At 41.3% G+C, this 19720-nt stretch overlaps 1 protein-coding gene across 2 annotated transcripts in view; it reads left to right on the top strand.

Annotated features, from left to right (window-relative positions):
- Nucleotides 1-19720, top strand: part of PCNX2 (pecanex 2) — a 308594-nt gene that overhangs the window by 97619 nt on the left and 191255 nt on the right. Inside the window, exons 13-16 of one of the 2 annotated variants that reach the window (XM_081570387.1) lie at nucleotides 1464-1635; nucleotides 2973-3140; nucleotides 11044-11154; nucleotides 12796-12887. In XM_081570387.1, the coding sequence (XP_081426513.1) occupies nucleotides 1464-1635; nucleotides 2973-3140; nucleotides 11044-11154; nucleotides 12796-12887 (543 nt within the window). The remainder of the gene's footprint in view (nucleotides 1-1463; nucleotides 1636-2972; nucleotides 3141-11043; nucleotides 11155-12795; nucleotides 12888-19720) is intronic. The other variant, XM_081570388.1, reaches the window with a different exon arrangement.

The following is a 19720-nucleotide window of genomic DNA, read 5'->3' as shown; positions in this document are numbered from 1 at the left end:
CCAATAAATAAAGTTTGACGTGGCAGATCCAAGATAATATCTTAAATTTGTTTGAAACCAAAGACTTTCAATTCCTGGCAGAAGTAGTTTTAACCTTTTAGTAAAAGAATCAGGGCAAGTGGGAAGTAGGTATTTACTTATATTTCTAAAATGATATCAGTTTGAGGAAAGATCTTATATGCTTGCGTATTTGTATACTAAGTGGCTGTCTATACCAAGCAATTTATTTTGTTATTAACTTGATAAGAAATGCTTTAAGATTTCACTTAGGCTTTAGTTTCAATTTTTTTTTCAAATGCAGAAAAAGTATTCCCTTTCCCATTAATCTATGACCTAGTTGGATTCAAAAGGAAATTTCATAAGAGTGCAAATATTCCTTTAAGACTAAGCCCAGACTCAGGGCCAAACATAGCCAGCCCCCATGGACAGGCTGTGTTTTCTTTCCCATTAAATGATGGTCTCAGAATAGGACTATTTCTATTATAGAAGCAGAGCAATTTAAATTGCATTTCTAAATATAATATGTTCAAGGCAGTGACTTTAAAAATTCATAGCTGAACTCGTATCACTTTCATCTTGACTTTTTATACTCAAAGTAGTTCATGAATTGCAAAGAATATTCACTTCCTAATTCATTTTTGTTGGTTTTTTGAACCTTAGGAATTGTGCATTGATTTGTGAGATGTAAATTCTTCATCGGCTTTTGCCCTGGAAAGTTACCTTAGGAATTGTGCATTGATTTGTGAGATGTAAATTCTTTATCGGCTTTTGCCCTGGAAAGTTGATGTTACACCTTTTCCCTAATTTTTATGTCCATTCCAAGAGAAGAATAAAAATGTGTCTGCTCTCTTTGTAACAATATTTTGAGGGCTCAGATGAAATCTGTTATGTTTTCAGTCTTCCTCAGAGGAAAATGCATATAAATAGCAAATGTTTAAAAATTGGATTATTCCACTGTGTGATACTAAGGCATTTTATGCAGTCTCTGTAGATATAAACTTTGCACCTGAATTGTCTTGCTTTCTAAGACATAAGGAAATTGACGCCAAGTTATAATTCTATTTCTTGTTAATAGTGGAGCTCAAATTAGACCATGTAGAGCAAATAGTGGTTTAAATTAGTTTTGCACTTAAAATGAACAGCACAAATAGAAGTTTTGCTGTGGGGGAAGCATTGAATTAGATCTAGGTTTCATCCAAGGCTGGTAATTAAATTTTCAGGTAAATCTTGTTGAGTCTGAGAAGGATAACATTGTTTTTGATATTCTCATTCTTCTTAAACAGAGTAAGCATCGGGGTTTTCTTTTTTCTCTTGGTGTTTTGTGTGTCTGAATTATAGTGGGGGAGGGGGAGAATGTGTTGTATGGTGCAAGTTGTATAATGTGGTATAAATGATTGAGTATGAGGTTTCTGTCATTGAATCAAAATTAAAGGTACCATTCAGAAACTATGTTTGTTTTCTAGGGACACAACCAAATCATAACATACAGCAGACCAATCTATTTTTGTGTGCTGTGTGGCCTTATTTTACTTCTTGATACAGGGGCCAAAGCCAGGCACCCTCCCACTTACATTGTGTATGGTCTGAAGCTCTTCTCTCCAGGGTCCCTCCAATGGGCTAGGGACCTCTTAATAGGTGAGTTCATTTGGGGGGCTTGTGGGAAAGGTCACAGAGATGGGAGGGTATTTCTCCCCTTGATTTTCTGAATCCCTCATTGGAAAAACTTTCTTACTTGCTGATTGATTGGATCAAGAGATGTGCATGTTCCTTTTGGTTTGCATGCTTTCAGTAGACTCTCTGGGAGCCAGAGCCCAAAGCATCCGACAGTGGACTTATTCTAAAGCAGAGGTCCCCAACCTTTTTGAAACCAGGGATTCATTTCACGGAAGACAATTTTTCCACTGACCAGGGGTTGCGGGGGTGGGGGGGATTGTTTGGGGATGATTCAAGTGCAGTAGGGTTTGTGCTCCTATGAATATCTAATGTGGCCACTGATCTGACAGGAGGCAGAGGTCAGACAGTAATCTGAGTGATGGGGAGTGGCTGTAAATACAGATGAAGCTTTGGTTTCTCACCCGCCACTCACCTCCTGCTGTGTGGTCCAGTTCCTAATCAGCAACAGTCCATGACCTGGGGGTTGGAGACTTTGTTCTAGAGGATGTTGATACTCATGACTAGGGAGCTGCAGCACTTAATATCTGAAGACAGGTGGCTAGGGTGCCTGGTGTGGGGCATCAGTGGGGCTCCCCAGGATGGGGGTGATTTTTGCCCTCAAGATGGTGGTCACAGACTCACCCACATGGCACACGTGCTCCGGAAATGCGTGAGTGGACATGGTTCTCAGTCCACATGGAGTCCTGGATATGCTAGTCACCTAGCTTTTCACTGGTGCGCTTTACTTGCCTGAAGGTCCAGACAGTGTTTGATGTAAAATGCTCCACTTACACAGGTGACCTTCATACTATAATGGTGTAGAGCCCCAACTCTGGAGCCAGATGGCTGGCTATTTGAATTCCAGCTCTACTTCTTTCCTACTTGTGTGACCTTGAGCAAAATTCAGCTGTAGTTTGAGGATAAAAATAGTACACACCTCAAAGGTTGTTGCAAGCTTTAGATGTGTTAGTATGTTTCAACATATAGAAGAGTGTCTAGGACCAGGTATTAGCTATTATTATCTTTATTATGCAAAGAGGCTGCCCCATTGTGGACCTGCAGCTTTGAAGACTTGACTGCCAATGCTCTGAGAATTCCTGTGATGACACCCAGAGGATTACACACGTGCTCATTTGTGATTATCTGATCACATTGACCAGATGAGTTGATAAAGGGCAGCTACCAGAGGCTCCACTTCGGAGATTGTCAAAGCCATAGGTCCTACATCATCATTCTCTGATCCTATGGCAACTCTCGGAGTCTCTCCAGTGGGACTCAGGAGGACCCCCAGATATGACATCTCTTTGTGCTTCTTATAGGTGAAGACTGGAGTAGACATTCCACCCTCTGGCTCACTTTCCCAGCTGCCATCTCGCATCCCTCTCCCTACTGTTTTGGTAGCAGACTGTTCACTCCGCTCACACTTGGCCCACTGCATGAACCCACCTTTGTCTGCATCCTCAGCAACTCGATTCCTGCTATATCATGTGAGGAGCTGAGCGTTGGGACCATGTTTCAGAGACTCTCTGAGTTCTAATAGGAAATAGAAACAAGTTGGGAAAAACATAGGGACCGATCTCATGATTAAATCCCTAGTCGACGTCCTCTTGGTCACTTCCCAGGTAGTTCAGTGGTAAAGAACCTGCCCACAATTCAGAAGACTCAGGTTCAGTACCTAGGTCGGGAAGATCCCTTGGAAGAGAAGATGGCAACCCATTCCAGAATTCTTGCCTGGGAAATTCCATGAACAGAGGAGTCTGGCAGGCTACAGTCTATGGGATCCCAAAGAGTTGGACACGACTGAGCAACTGAGCATACACACACACAGTGTCCTTTTGCCGAAGAATCTTTACTTCTACTCTGCTTTTTTTTATACTCTGGTATTTTTCACTTTACTTTTTTATATTAGTTGAAATTCTATCACAACGCACACACACACAATAAGAAGGACTTTAAGTCCCTTCTACCTTCCCATAAATTTGTTCACTCCTCTTCCTTCTGAGATCAGCTTCAGTGAAGGAGTCAGAGCCTGGGTAGGCAGAGATGCCCCATCACCACTGCACACACGTGGGAGGACTGTCCTTTCCTGTCATCTTTTTATAAACAGCACTGCTGGATTCTGGAGTCTTCAGTCAAGGGCATGGGAGGACTTAGGGTTTAGAGTTGTAGAGGGCATACAAGGGTTTTGGAAGGTGTCCAAGAAGCACTCATCTGTGCCATAACGTTGCCTTTTCTGTGCCCCGCACTCAGTCTTGTGGGCCTCGTGGCCATCTTGCCTGAGAATCTCAGTGAGGATGAGTGTTGGCAGACTTCCATGTCTTAGAGGTCATGAGGGTTTGCAGCCTGGCCTGAAGCCCCAATTCCCATGTCTTCTCACCTAATCTTTGTGTTCCTTCTCTGCTGCACTCCCAGCCCCAACATAGCAATACACACTATGCTGGGCAATGATGACTCATTTCCCTAAGTTGGCTCCCATCTTCTATCCTTTCACAACCCCTGCTTTTCATAATATTGAACTCATTCTATAGTCATCTGCTTCATTTGTGATATTTGACCATGTCCACCTCCGTCACTAGCTTGTACATACCCCCAGAGAATCCCCAGCACCAAGCATGGTGTCCAGTGCATACAGGTGCTAAGGAGACACTTTGTGGCAGGATGAGCATGGAGTATGCTTTAAATACCAAAGGAATTACTGTACAGATGGACTTTGGAACACTTCCCGTTCATAAATCAGGAAAAATTTATAGTCATTTTGGGACTGTTCAACTCAGCCCTTAGAATAAATAGGAATTTTGTAAGTATCCTTTGCAGATGGTTTGTATAAAGAGATTTAGAAGAAGAAAAGCATGACATATATTCCATTTAAAAATAATTTTTTCTGAATAGATCTCCCCTATTCCTATTTTTCTTTAATTTGCTACTATGAAAAAGCCAATGCTATTGAATAAATACAGTTTTCTTGGCATAGTGGACTTACCATACCATCAGAAAGTAAAATTAAATGTTATTAAAGCTCAAAAAGTAAGACTGTAATGTAATTGGTCCAAGTCTAAGATCTTACTTTTAGCAGTAACCCTGGTTCTAGAATTGGCTATTAGCTATGTACATTCAAATTTTATTTATCTTCAAATCAGTGTCATTAGGGAGTGGAGATGGGGCAGGGAACATGGCATTTCTTATCTTTTTCACCGGAATTCCCTTTTTTCTCATTAAAACTCCCCCTTAATACATATTTGTCTGCTTGTCAACAGTGAGGAGAATAGTAGTGAATAATCCAGCATGTTGACTTAATGACTGCCGGGGTCAAGAGAAGTGGAAACGTAGAACAGTGGCAACCCCTATGGAATGAAGGGGGCAGACATTACTAGTTTGTACCAAACAGGAAAAGATTGTGGGACAGATTTAGACAGAAAGAGAGGCTTATACAAAGCTTCCGACTTTATGAGGGAAGAGAAATTCAGAGTCATTTATTCTTCTTTGTCACCTTCTCGTCACCTTCTGTCCCTCAGCTACCAAGAGATCTAGGGTGTTCATAGCTTCTGACATTGTTAGGTTCAGAGTTAGCAAGAAGAGAAAGAAAAAACTTCAGGGAAAACAAAAGGTTATTAGGAAGAAAAAGAAGAGTTTTAATGTCCTGACAAAGTACCACAAATGGGTGGCTCGGGACAACAGAAGTGTGTGTCTACTGATTCTGGAGGCCAGAGGTCTAACGTCTCTGAAAGCACAAGGGGAAGATATTCTCCAGGCTCTCTCCTTGGCCTGCCAGTAGCCCTCTCTTTTCTCCCTGTATCTCTTCACATTATCCATCGGCCCTTTTTGTGTGCATCTGTCTTTGTATCCGAATTTCCCCTGTTTATAAGGATTTCAGTCACATTAGATTAAAGCCCATCCTAATGATCTCATCGTAATGGTAATCTGCAAAGACCCCCATGTCCAAATAAGGTCCCATTCACAGGTCCTTGGCGTTCAGACTCTGACATCTTTTGGAGGGGCGCAATTTAACCCATTCGACAAGGAGCATCTTAAGAGAAAGCACATGAGAAAAATAGGAACGGAGTACATGAGACGTTTACCATCGTGGGCCTGAAGATGCTCGTGTGCTCTTCATGCTGAGGAAGTGGTCCTCTTCTGACTGATGCTGGAGTGTGTGAAATAGTGCCTGGAGTTGTGCTTTCTGGGTAATATCTCTGTTCGCCACTGCTGCTCTTGGTTTCTGCTCAGACCACCAACCTACCAGAGTGCGGAGAGGTGGCAGAGGAAGAGGAGCAGGAAGAGAGGAAGATATAATGTCTGCTACCCTATTCTGCCTCCTAGGGCAGAAGGGGTTGAAAGTGAGCCAGGGGTAGGAGATGAGTTTAGTGGCCATTGGGCAGGTGGGGAGGTTGGAGAAGCTCTTTGCCACATGTGACATGAGAAGAGAACATCAGATAACAGAACAATAGAAGGAGGAGAAAGTGCAGTGATAAGGAACAGCTCTACACCAGACCACTTCACCAGCCTTGCAGTGAGCTTCCATCCACCCACTAGACAGTGAAGAGATAAGGAACCTTCCAAGAGATAAGGAAGCAGGAGAATAAAATTGACGCAAGAAGAAAGACAAAGTCAGTGGTGGGACTAGTTGTTTTTGTAGGCTGAGGGGTGAATTCAGGGAATAGAAGCACTCAGGGTGATATTCTTACATAATTTATTTCTCTTTTATGATCTTTCAAATATGTTCAGAATATCACTTCTCTTTCATTATAAGGAGAAAGTCTTTGTTTTCTCCTCCACGAGTAAGGTGAAAGACCTTTCTAGCGCTCATTTCCTTTGCTGACCTCTGGGCTGAAATTTTTATTACTTTGCATTTGGGTAACTTCAACAAAAGCCTGTGAGTGCGACTGGCTTTGTAATCATCCTTTGGATGAGAAAGCCAAGAGGTCTGCAGTCCCTAGTACTGTATTTCAAGAAGAGCAGCAACAACACCACAGTGTGCTCTGAGAAGTGTGGTCACATGGGCTACACGGGGTCTTCACATGGGGCAAGGGAATGGGGATGTCCAGCCTAGAGAGGAAATGCTTGGGTCCTGGGGGCACACATGGTGGCTGCAGATAGATGGTTAAAAGGCTGCCAGATTGGAATGGGAGAGATTTTATTTTCTGTTGGAGTAGCTGTGATAACTATTTCCACTGTCTAGTAGGTAGATTACAGCTCACTGCAGGACTGGTGAAGTGGTTTGGTGTAGAGCTGTCCAGTAGGGCCATGGGTTGCCTAGTGAAGCAAGGAGTTCCCTAATGTGGGAAGAACTTGGGCAAGATGAGACAGCATCACTTACAGAAGGTTTCTGTAAGGGACCCATGTACTGAATGGGTCCTTTCCCAATGTGAGAGTTTGACATTTTATTTTAGTCTTTAGGACCATCACCTGCTACCTACACTAAAGCAGCTTCAATGATGTAACCCTTGGAGATAATGGAGGTTTTGTAACCAGTGACTAAGACGGATCCACTCTCACCTGCACACTGAGATGCCCATTTCCAGGTCTTGTGTAAAGACTTGTCTCGTGGCCCCAGTAATCCATGTCAGGACCATATGCTAAAACACAGATATGACATGTAGGAGACACACAGTGTTTGCAGTCATACCAAGTTCATGTTGTTGTTGTTCAGTCGCTCAGTTGTGTCCAACTCTTTGCGACCCCATGGACTGCAGCACGCCAGGCCTTTCTGTCCTTCACTATCTCCTGGAGTTTGCTCAAACTCTGGTCCATTGAGTCGGTGATGCCATCCAGCCATCTCATCCTCTGTCACCTGCTTCTCCTCCTGCCCTCAATCTTTCCCAGCATCAGGGTCTTTTCTTGGTTTTATTTCCATGTTATTTTAATTCTGCCCACCTCCCCCCAGCCCCACGTGCAAATATAGTAATTAATATTATTATTCACATTTAACAGAAGAAAGGAGCAAGTTCCAATATTTTTATTTATACCCTGTGCCTGAAAAGAAATGAAACTGTACCAGAAGTTTCCGCATTTAAGGTAATTATTAGGGAACATGAGGAGTAGGCAGGATGTGAGAGAAAATTACAGACCCTCCCAGCAGTACACTAAGAAAAAACTCTTTGTTCACAGGGAAAATTGCCAACAAACACAAGGATTTGTTTATTTTTCACTTTTGGAAAAAAAGACAAATTCATTTCAGCAACTTCAGGTGGAATTTTCCAGTCCTCCTACTAATGCCACGAGGTTTGGGCTGCGTTTTCATTCACCTCTTCCACTCTGACTTTAAAGATGAGAGACTTCCTTCTCTACTTCCGCCGGGGGATGACCTAAATCCTGGGCTCCCCATCGTCTGCTGTCCTTCCTCTGCTGTGTCCTTCTGTTCCTGCTCTGCAGGTGTGGCCAGGGCATCTTCAGCTAGAACTTCTGGTGTCTTGTACCGTTTTATTTTCCTCCTGCCGTCCTTCATCGTGTTCCACTTCTTTCCACTTTATTAGTTTCGGTGTTATTGCCTAATGTTCTTCTTTTGTTAATATTTATTCTATTTGTTATGTATTTATTTGGCTATGCCAAGTCTTAGTTGTGGCTTGCAAACTCTTGCTTGCAGCATGTGAGATCAATTTCCTTGACCAGAGATGGAACCCCAGCCCCCTGCACTGGGAACATGGAGTCTCAGCCACTGGACCACCAGGGAGGTCCCCGCCTAATGTATTTCTTGTAGAAAATACTTATTTGCCCATGTTTCATTGTGCAGGTTCCAGTATTTGGCTGCCATTATTGTATTATTTCACAGCCAAAAATTTTTCCCCGGTAGTTCTTCATTCTCGGTATGGTTTTTGAACTAGTGAAATCTCATTGCACCTTCCCTCTGCTTCTATCCTGGCCATGAAGAATGCAACAAACCATCTAATCTTCACTGCTGGGTTTTGAATCCCAAAGTTAAGAAAAACTAGTCAGTTTTCTTGACATTACATAAGTTAAAATTTTGATGCTCAAAACTATATGTCCTACCATTAACTTTCTCTTTATTTCTTCTATTTTTCCTTTCATATAAAAACTGAGAAAAGAAATTGTCTTGTGTGGTTATGGCTAGCAGATAGTGTCTTATTGCCAACTTTGTTTTTGTTTTAAATTTTACTGAAGTATAGTTTATTTATAATGTTGCATTAATTTCTGCTGTACTGGAGAGTGACTCAATTAGATATATATATATATATATATATATATATACATATATATATATATATTCTTTTCCATTGTGGTTTATCACAGAATATTGAATATAGTTCCTTGTGCTATACAGTAGGACCTGGTTGTTTGGTTGTTGTTATTTAGTCACTAAGTCGTATCCGACTCTTTGTGACCCCACATGTACTGCAGCAGGCCAGGCTTCCTGTCCTTCACAATCTGCTGGAGTTTGCTCAGACTCATGTCCGTTGAGTCAGTGATGCCATCCAACCATCGCATCCTCTGTTGTCTCCTTCTCCTTCTGCCCTCAGTCTTCTTTCCCAGTATCAGAGTCTTTCCCAGTGAGTCGGCTCTTCACTAAGGTGGCCAGAGTACTGGAGCTTCAGCTTCAGCATCAGTCCTTCCAATGAATATTCAGGGTTGATTTCCTTTAGGATTGACTGGTTTGATCTCCTTGCTGTCCAGGGACTCTCAACAGTCTTCTCCATCAGTACAATTCAAAAGCATCAATTCTTTGGCACTCAGCCTTCTTTATGGTCCAAAGCTCACATCTGTGCATGACTGCTGGAAAAACCGTAGCTTTAACCATATGAAATTTTGTTGGCAATTATCCATCCTATATATAATAGTTTGCATCTGCTAACCCCAAACTCCAAATCCATCCCTCCCCTAACCTTACCCCTTGTTATTGACGACTTTGGTTGAGAAGCATGTTACTCACAGATCTCTAGATTTTCACAATATAGTTAAAATCTTGTGACAGAAAACATTACAACAAAATCACCATGTATGTCAAAATATGGCTCCAATCCCAAGCAAAGGCTCATTTGTCATAGCCATGTTTGTTGCCTAAAATTTTACCTCCACACAATATTAGAACAGTTTTTTGGTATTGTTGTAGTGGGGTTTATCCCATATTATTATAGTGGAGTTAACCCACTATTTTCCATATAATGGGACACACGAATACTCTCATCCCTACGATTTCACTGTGGAAAGTTTGCATTTCCAGTTCTTCAGAAATAGCTGAAACACGGTCCCCATCCTTCCTGCATGCACTGTTCACTGTGGTTTACGTATGGGGTTTGGACATAGTTCCATGTTTAGGCGTCTTAGATTTCAAATCAAATTTCCCTAGTTTTATTAAGGTTTACCAGTATTAAACTTCATTGATTTTCTACCCAATAAACTGAGACAGAAAGGTAGACAGATGTACGGTACCACCACTAATGGAAGTTTCTGTGTTTCTATGAAACCTAACTGAAATAGAATTGAGAAAGAGAGAACGATGGGTAAATTGCTATAAAATGCAGCTTGACTATATGTTATTTCCTTGAACGAATGATCTCTGTGAGATTTTGAATTATAATGCATAGAAGATGTTAGTCACTGATTCTTTGCAACCCCATGAACTGTAGCCCACTAGACTCCTCTGTCCATGGAATTCTCCAGGCAAGAATACTGGAGTGCATTACCATTCCCTTCTCCAGGGAGTCTTCCTGACCCAGGGATCGAACCCGGATCTCCCACATTGCGGGAGATTCTTTACTGTCTAAGCCCCCAGGGAAGCCCGTAGCATGTGTGTTTCATCCAACTGCGTTGTGACAGTTTGGGGAGCCAGCAGTCTTCCTCTTCTCAGGCAGGGCCCCCTTCACCTCCTAGGTGACCTGCTCCGCCTGAGAAGCAGGTCCCTCGGTGTCACAGCATCATGGTGATGGTTTCTTGGTTAACTCCCACCTTCCCTTGCTCCTCTCTGGGTTCTGACTGAACTCTGAGTTTGCAGTGAGAACAGAGAAGACACAACAGCTCAAGCCCTTGAAGTGACAAAGCCAGTAGCCTTGCAGGAAGAGATCCCCTACTGACTGTCCTTGAGTTTTGCATGTTCCTGTCATTTTCCCGGTCCTCTTTCTCCCGTCTCATCTCCCCCAAGTTCAAGTTAGTCCTTGCAAACTAAAGGCCAGTCTGCTCTCTACCTACCATCCCCAGGTGTCCACTCAGTCCTGGGCCAGCCTGCTGGGCTCTCCTTCAACAGCCCCTCCTGTTACTTCCAAGGGCCTGTGTCTGGTTCAGCCTCAGCCTCCTTCAGTGGCTGGGGGAGAAGAGGCCATAGTGTTGCCAGGACCTGGGCGGGGTGGACTGGGCTGAAAGGTGGGAGGGAGGTGGGATTGCAGTGGAACCCGGGCCACTGTTCCTGCATGCTCACTGTCAATTTTGTCTGTTTGCTTTCAGTATTTCTCTATTGCTTCCCTGCAATCTCCCTCCTTGGACTCTTCCCGCAGATCAACACATTCTGCATATATCTTTTGGAGCAAATTGACATGCTGTTTTTTGGAGGTTCTGGTGAGTCTTTTACATTCTGTTCTTTCTATAAAAGAATCCCAAGTTCAGATAAGGGCTAAATAGCCTCAGGCATGGAATGAAACCTGGACAGTTAGGTTTTCTTTGCCTTCAGCCTTAAAGGACTTCAGCTTGGGTTGGTTAGGTTGATTGTGGGCCCTTCTAGATTCATCTGGCCCAATTGAAAGTGGCCCATCTGGCTTGACACAAGCAGAAAATAGGGAAGTGTAGAATTCTATGAGCTTTGGATTTGGTTTAAAACTGAAACTGTGAGTCGCTCAGTTATGTCCAACTCCTTGCAACCCCATGGAATATGGCCCACTAGGCTCCTCTGTCCATGGGATTCTCCAGGCAAGAATATTGGAGTGGGTTACCATTTCCTTCTCCAGGGGATCTTCCGGACCCAGGGATCGAACCCGGGTCTTCGGCATTACAGGCAGATTCTTTACCATCTGAGCCACCAGGGAATCTTGGACTTGGTTTAGGGACCCTCTAATTCTTCATTGGAAAAGCTGTATGTGTGAATGTGTGTGAACGTTAGTGAGTGGAGGTTAGCGTGTGAGCATGTGTATTTGAGCACGTGCCTGACTGAGTTAGTCTGGGAGCATGTGGGTGTGACATCGTGAGTGTGTGTTGTGTGCAGTGCTGTACAGACAGGTGACCTGTGCCCTTTCATTTGGTGTGTACCTTAGATTCTGACCAAGGTGGGTAAAGCTTCATCTAATGCTTACTTTGAGACGTTACCCAGATGTCTTACCTTTAAAGCTTACTCTTCTCTAAATGGAAACTAGCACACTGATCTCATGGGGTTGCTGTGAGGATTTCATGAAGACATGTACGTAAAGCATTAGAGCATAGCGGGTGATCTGTTACAGCTACCTCCTCCTTGTATACATGCACACACACGTACACACACATACACACACACCTACACACACAGGAGTGCTGGCTTGTTCTATTTATCTATCTATCCATTTATTCATCTATCTATTAAACTATCTAGCTATCTATTCATTCATCACTATATATCTGTGTATGTATCCATCTATTATCTATCTAATCTGTTTATTCATCTGTCATCTATTCATCTATTAATATCTATGTATCTATCTATTCATCTATCTAGCTATCATTCATCTACCCATCTATCTATACATCTATGTCTTCATCTATTTATTTATTTATCCATTTATTATCTGTCTTTCTTCTGTCTGTCTCTCATCTATGTATTCATCCATCATCTATCTGTCTATTTATCTATCCCTATCTGTGTCTAATTTCCATCTCCATATTAGTCTCTCTCTCTCCTTTCTTCTGCTGAAATCACATCCCTGATCTTTCCTGGGCCAGGAGCTTCCAACTATAAGCAACAAGGTCTCCCCACCTCCACAATGACTGGTTCACAGTCTTCTAAAAGTTATCAAAAATTCTTTCTAACTGTGGTCTTCCCGAGTTTTTAGTTAAAGATCGGTGTCTTTCTTGTGCTAAGCGTCACCCAGTGCCTTTCGGCTGCCCTGTGCGTTGCTTCTTTGCCCCTTTGGCAGGCATTTTGTATTTGAAAGTTACAGATTTCACTTTCTTACCATATGTATTGACTGTGAGACCTGCCAATCCAGAAGGGGACTCTGGTTGTTTGTGTTCCAGCTGTTTCTGGGGCGCTGTCAGCTGTTTACAGTGTGGCCCGGAGCGCGTCCGCTGCGGCTGTGTTGCACGTGTTCTGCTTCAGTGCCGTGAAGGTAGGTGCAAGGCCAAGGGCCTTCTTCTCATCCATTGAAGTAACTGTATTTTAAGTAAACAAACATCTCCTCCAATTACAAGAGGAACGGGATCTGAGCACATCAGGAGTAACAGGGCCTGGAGGATGGGGCCTCAGTGATCTAGAAGATGCATTAAGATACCGGATTTGCTACTGACCACAAACCCCACCTGGTGTGCACCCCCGCACTCTTGCAGGTGTCTGCCTGGCCCAGTCAGTTACTGACACTGGGAGGGGCTTTGGCTTAACATGGCAGTTGACAGGCCCCCACTTGCTTACTGATGCTTCCTTCTGAAATACCACTCAGAAGATGGTAAAAGGATACAATTGCATAAAGATTTATGGACAGAGAACAGGAATGGATATGATAGCAAAAAATTTTAGAATCCAGAAAACAGATGGACCATAGATTTATTCAGGTGGAGAAAGTTAAAACCCAGGTTGGCAGCAAGGGAAACCTAGGATGATAAAAAAAAACAAACAAGCATTAACTTTTGGAAAAGAACAAGTGGTATCCAAAAAGAAATGTATGGTCAGTACATGGCCCAGCTGTGAATAATATGTTGTATTTATGACAGTCTGAATAACAGCTGCAACTATAATAGCAGAATAGGGGGAGATGAACTCTGTGTGTGTGTGTGTGTATATATATGCCTATCTGACTTTGCAAAGGTCTTAATCTTGTCTTCCATATTAGAAAGTCAGCAAATAATATCTGAAGTTGAAAAAAGTCAAGAAATAACAAAACAAGCATGTTATTTGGAAATATGGAGGAAAATAGGTGAAGAAGAAACAGCTGAAAGTCACTGCCCTCAGGCAGCAGGAATTAGAGCAAAGAGATGGATGTTGTGGGCAGAGGACCACTGCTGTTCATCCCTACATACAGAACTTCAGAGGGTCCATGAAGTCTGAAACATAACACATTCAGGGCCATCTTCAGTCAGTAAAAAGTAATTGATAGTATACTTATTTCTTGACTTTATGGACACTCTGCCTTTAATGTGTTACACCACAAGTACGTCTTTGATAAAATAAAAATTAAATGCAAAAGAGTAAATGATATATGTTCCAAAGGGCTTTAAATAGATAGCATATGGCATTTGTTAACTGACTTTTGAAAAGATTTTAATTTAAAATCATATTAAACTCATCAGTATCAGTGGCAGCAATATAACTGTTTATTCCTCTTTGTGGAAGAGAGGAATTCAGTAATGTCATCTTCCAATGCATCACAGTTGAATTTCTCTAGGATAATCAATGGCATAATTCCCTCCTTCACTCCTTCCATCCTTTTCATACGATTATCTTCTTTTACATTAAAAAAAAGGAGAGGAGAAGGCTCCTTTTTCCAACACGTAAGGGTAGCATACAGCTTTTGGTGGATCTGTTTGTCATCACATTTATACTTTTGGTGGATCTGTTTGTCATCACATATATATTTGTCACATAGAACAACAATTATATAATTAATCAGTGTTTCTGGGTTCTTTCTTTTGAAATACATTCCTTTATTCTGTCACAGGACCCAGGTATTCCATTCAGGAAAATTACTAAGGTATTTTCTGAAAACCTTTTTCTACTGCTCTTTGGTAAAATGACTGCCTATAAAATTTGGGGGTCACAAGCTTTTCTCTGCAGGACCCTTTATATTTTGTTCTGTTCTGTTCCAGTCTTTGCTTGTTTATATATTTATTTTTCATTAATTTTTTGAAAGTCTGGTTCATTGAGATATAATTTGTATGCTGCAGAACCCATATTTTTAATATACATAATTTGATAAGTTTTGATAAAGAGTTTTCCAGGTGGCACAGTGGTAAAGAATCTGCCTGCCAATGCAGGAGACTCAGGAGATGCAGGTTTGATCCCTGGATCAGAAAGATCCCCTGGAGAAGGAAATAGCAACCAGCTCCAGTATTTTTGCCTGGAAAATTCCATGGACAGAGGAGCTTGGCAGGCTACAGTTCATGGAGTCAGAGTCACAGAGAGTTAGACACGACTGAGCACAAGTTTTGATAAATGTAAGTCTTGATAAATTCCTGCCTCCAAAATTGGAGAGATAGACAGGTAAATACAGAGAACCAAAACTTACTGCAGCAGGAGCCCAGGAACAGAAACCTCTGTGGGAACCAGTACCAAGAGGAGGAAAACCTGAACTGTGGTTGACAAATTACTGAAGGCTCAACGTAGACAAGTCTGAGAGTTAATAACCCCAAGTGAAGCCAGTCATTAGGGAAGCCCCATACTCTTGTGAGTTTCACCCCCATGAGCTCAACAGTAAATAACTGGAGAAGAATCCTCCTGCTTTCAGTAGATGGAGGGGGAAGAGTAATCATTTTGAAATATAGCAGAGTATTCTGTCCTTAACTAAGCTTGCCTTAAGATTTTACTGTAGCCTAAAGTACTGGGATTTTTTCAGAGCCTAATTGACCTGGAGGAAGGGAAATGCCAAATTCCAGTTTGGCTCCAGCCTTCCATGTGGGGAAAGGGAAATACCCAATTCCAGCCCAGTCCATTCTTTCCATTTTGTTCCACCTAAGGTGGGGATAGGACTCAGAAGCACCTGTGAAGTTTACCATCTTAGAGGCGCAGTGTCACCAAAAGATGGAACTAATCGCTGGACGGTAGAGTTTCCCTACCCTCACACGTTAATACCATATTACTAAAGGTCTGTTTACCATAGTTCCTTTTACCTCTTACATGTCCGCTACCAAGAAAAAAAATTACAAGGCATAGTGAAAAGCAAAAAACACAGTTTGAAGAGAAATATCAAGCATTGGAACCAGACCTAGATATGACAAGGATATTGGAATTATCAGACTGGGAATTTAAAATAACTATGATTAGCATGCTGAGGGTGCTAATGTATAAAGTGGACTGCAGGCAAGAATAGATGCACAATGTAAACAGAGAGATGGAAATTCCAAGAAAGAACCAAGAAGAAATGCTGGTGGTTAAAAACACTCTAACAGAAATGAAGAATTTCAAGCCCCTGATGGGCTTGTAAGTAGATTGGACATGACTGAGGAAAGAATCTCTGAGCTTAAGGACATGTCAATAGAAACTTTCAAAATGGAAAAGCAGAGAGAAAAAAGACTGAAAAAAACCCCAGAATATCCAAGAACTTTGGGACAACTACAAGAGGTATAACTTATGTGTAGTGGATATACTAGAGAAGAAAGAATGGACTGTAACTAAGAATGTCCCCAAATTAATATCAGACATTAAACCACATATCTAGGAAGCTCAAAGAATACCAAGCATGATAAATGCCAAAAAACTACACTGATGTATAGTACATTTAAGTTGCTGAAAATCAAAGATAATGAAAAAGTATTGAAAGATACCAGTAGATAAGAACACCTTGCCTGTGGAGGAAGAAAGATAAGAATTACACCTGACTTCTCCTCAGGAACTGTTATGGACTGCTGTGTCTCCCCTAAATTCCTACTTTTAAAACCTTAGCCCCCTATGTGATGATATTTGGAGATGGGGTCTTGGGAAGTTAGGTTTAGATAAGGTCACGAGTGTTGGGTCCTCATCGTGGGATTAGTGCCCTTGTATGAAAAGTGGATGGATAAGGGAAAAGAATTTTAAAAAATCTCTTACATCATGGTTTTTTGTTTACTCCTAGCATTTCAGTTTGACTTCTATATATAGTTTCTGTCTCTTTTTTGAAATTACCCATCCATTTATGAATATTGTCCATCAATTCCTTGATCTTTTAACACAAATTACAGTTACTTTGAAGTTAAGAGTCTGTAAGATTTCTGGCTATTTCTTGTCAGAGTGTGAACTATACTCTTGTGGATTTTTACACCTGATATGGAAGTATTGTTCATCAGTATTTAGTTTTGAGGAGAACAAGAATAAGACTGACTTTAATATTTCCAGAATTCTTGTATAAGTCTTTCTTATCGTCTAAGGTTAGAAAAAAGCAATGGACTATGACTAGACTTGGATCTCTTTCTCTTTCTGGAATGCCATGAACACTTATCATTCTGAAGACTCTTACGAATAGGTTAAGTTTCTCCCTCTTATTTCTTGATTAAGGATGTTATTGCTTTTGTTTACGTGATCTGTTTTATGTTTTTACTTTTGTTTTTGTTTGTCTTTCATGCCTCTCATTCTTTTTTTCATGATCTGTCTGTCTTTTTAACTGGTGTTTTGTGTTCTGGTATGGTTTCTAGAGTTTCTCATTCCAATAACAGCAAATATTTGTTGAGAAATTATGATATACCAGCAACTTTCCATTTAGTAGCAACCTGCCAAAACTAAACAGTAAGTCACAGTTACCCCAGTCACAGGTCCCATCACGCCCATACCCGACCACATACTGTGTTTGTATCACCTGTCTTCTCAGTTGGACGTTTGTTTTGTGCTCTATAGGAACTGAGCTGGCTTCCGTCAGAAACATTTAAGGCTCCTTGAGCAAATGTATCTAGAGGGCTTAGGTTTAAAATACAAGAAGAGAAGAAAGCCAAACAAAGAATGTTACAGCAATAGAACCAGTCCAGATGTCTCTTTCCCCTAGAAAAATATGATATTGATGGAGTTTTAGGTAGTTCTGGCAGGAAGCTTCATCCCAAGGAGTGGATATGAATAGGATGCTTGGGACAGTGGTTGTCTTTACTTCATTTTCTTTGCTCGAGTATCCCAACCCATGAACTGACCAAATAAAACCTGCTGCCTGCAGTACAGTAGAGGTGTCCAGGTGCTTGCCAGTCCACAGACATGTGAGTGCAAGCATTGTGTTGTCTGCCAACTGCATGGCCTGCTTCAGCTCCAGCCCTCCCTGATTTAGGTGATATCAGCAAGGATTTAGTGAGATATTTTCCTGCTTACTTCTTCAGTTCACTATCGTGTCTCTCTCAAATAGAGAGTGGGAATTTGGATCATGTGTTAGACGTCAAAATTTTCTTTCAGACTAGTCTCATCTGTAAGATAAGATCTGGCATAAATTCCTTAAAACTTATGACTTATGCACAAGTACTTTCTCTAGCTCCCAGTATAGATATAAACTTCTATCTTTTTGAATATTTATTGGATATTTAGTGGAGGGGGAAAGCTAGTTTCTTGTGTTCCTTTTTTTTAAAAAATGTTTATTGGAGTATCATTGGTTTATAATGTTGTGTTAGTTTCAGGTATACAGCAAAGTGAGTCAGTTATCCATATACATATATCCACTCTTTTTAAGATTCTTTTCCCATATAGGTCATTTCAGAGTATTGAGTAGAGTTCCCTCTGCTATGTAGTAGGTCCTGGTTGATTATTTTATCTTCAGTAGTATTCCCTGTGCTCTTGGTGCCATATTTACTAGCACCCCACACTTTATCCTTCTTTTCAACTACGAGCTGCAAGTAGTATCTGATGGAAATATTCTTTTCCTTGGTTGATGGAAATGGGAACATGCAAGCTCTTTGGAACTGAGGCAGGGGCTGAAAAGATCATATTCACTGGTATTCAAAATTTATTTATTTGTTTAGACATGACTTTGTCAAGTACTGTAGAGATATGAAAGGAGAAAAAGTCAAATCTTTCTACTGAGGAATTTAACATTCATCAAAGTTGAGGACATGCTGTAGATGATCAGAAAAGAGAAAACCTGTCAGAGGAGGTGGCTGTTTAGTGCAGCCTTCGAATCTTTTGCCACTGGACCGAGAACCTTGCCATGGACTTTAAGTCAAGCATGTGAAATGGTTTCATCAGAGTTATGAATGAATGACCACAGCAAGTAAGGATATTATAACCCACTGATGGTGAAGGGCAGGGATGACTGGATATCTCAGCAATATGCATCAAAGTTATGGATAACCTTTTAGGCAAGGCTAAAAATGTATGTTTTTTGCCCAGTGAGTATGATGAGCATCTCACTAATACTGATTACCTGAAAGGAACTTATAGCAAAAAGAGGTCATCAGCTCTAAGGTGTTGAGTGCCATAGATAAGCTGATGGCCTCAGCTGTGATGGAAACAAGACATTAAAAACTTCAATGAATTGACTTCCCAAGTCACTCCATGAGTGGTCAGACCAAAAACCTCACTTCCGGATTCTCTGTCAATGTCTCACTAGTAAATCATACCTGCTTACTCTAAACCTTTGACTTATGATGAACGTTTGTTTCATGCTTCATGTTTTTGATCAGGTAAGCCTCATTTAAGAGTGAAAAATAATTCATTGATTATAGTATTGTGGTCGAATCTATGGAAGACAGAATATTCTTCCAAATATTCAGGATGCTTTCCACAAAGGAGCAACTCATTGGATTTCTTAGATTAATTTCTGAAGGAGAAGGTGTATGCTCTGAAAAACCTATTTTATTTGACAAGTGTTTTTTGTTTATTTGTTTTATTTTTGGCCCTTCCACTCAGCTTGGAGAGATCTTAGTTCCCCGACTGGGGATTGAACCCGAGGCCCTGCAATGAACGTGCCAAGTCTTAACCACTGGGCCTCCAAGGAATTTCCTTGACAGGTGTTCAAGGTTCATTATTACCAGTTCAAATGTCATCAAAATTAATGTATACTCCTGGGATTATGAAATAACTTTTTCTTGCAAAGTTCTTAGAGGGTTTTGGAAACTATTGAAGAATCTGGAATTCAAAAAGATAGAACTCTTTTGGGACTTTTACCTAGCTGTGGGACATATGCTGTCATTCCCTCACCTCCCTAAGTCCGGTTCCTTCCTCATATCAGAAATTGCTAATTGATGACAGCATTTTTGCTCACTGATGTCAGTAGGGCTCTGAGATTCCCAGACCGTATTACAGGCAGCCTATACCAAGTGATCAGAGCCAGTCCAAGAATAAAATCTATTT

Source organism: Giraffa tippelskirchi, chromosome 2 (genome assembly GCF_054371585.1).
Source record: "Giraffa tippelskirchi isolate mGirTip1 chromosome 2, T2T-mGirTip1v1.2.pri, whole genome shotgun sequence".
NCBI classification, from domain to species: domain Eukaryota; kingdom Metazoa; phylum Chordata; class Mammalia; order Artiodactyla; family Giraffidae; genus Giraffa; species Giraffa tippelskirchi.
Note: the sequence above shows the minus strand (reverse complement) of the source record. Positions and strands in the feature narration are given on the sequence as shown.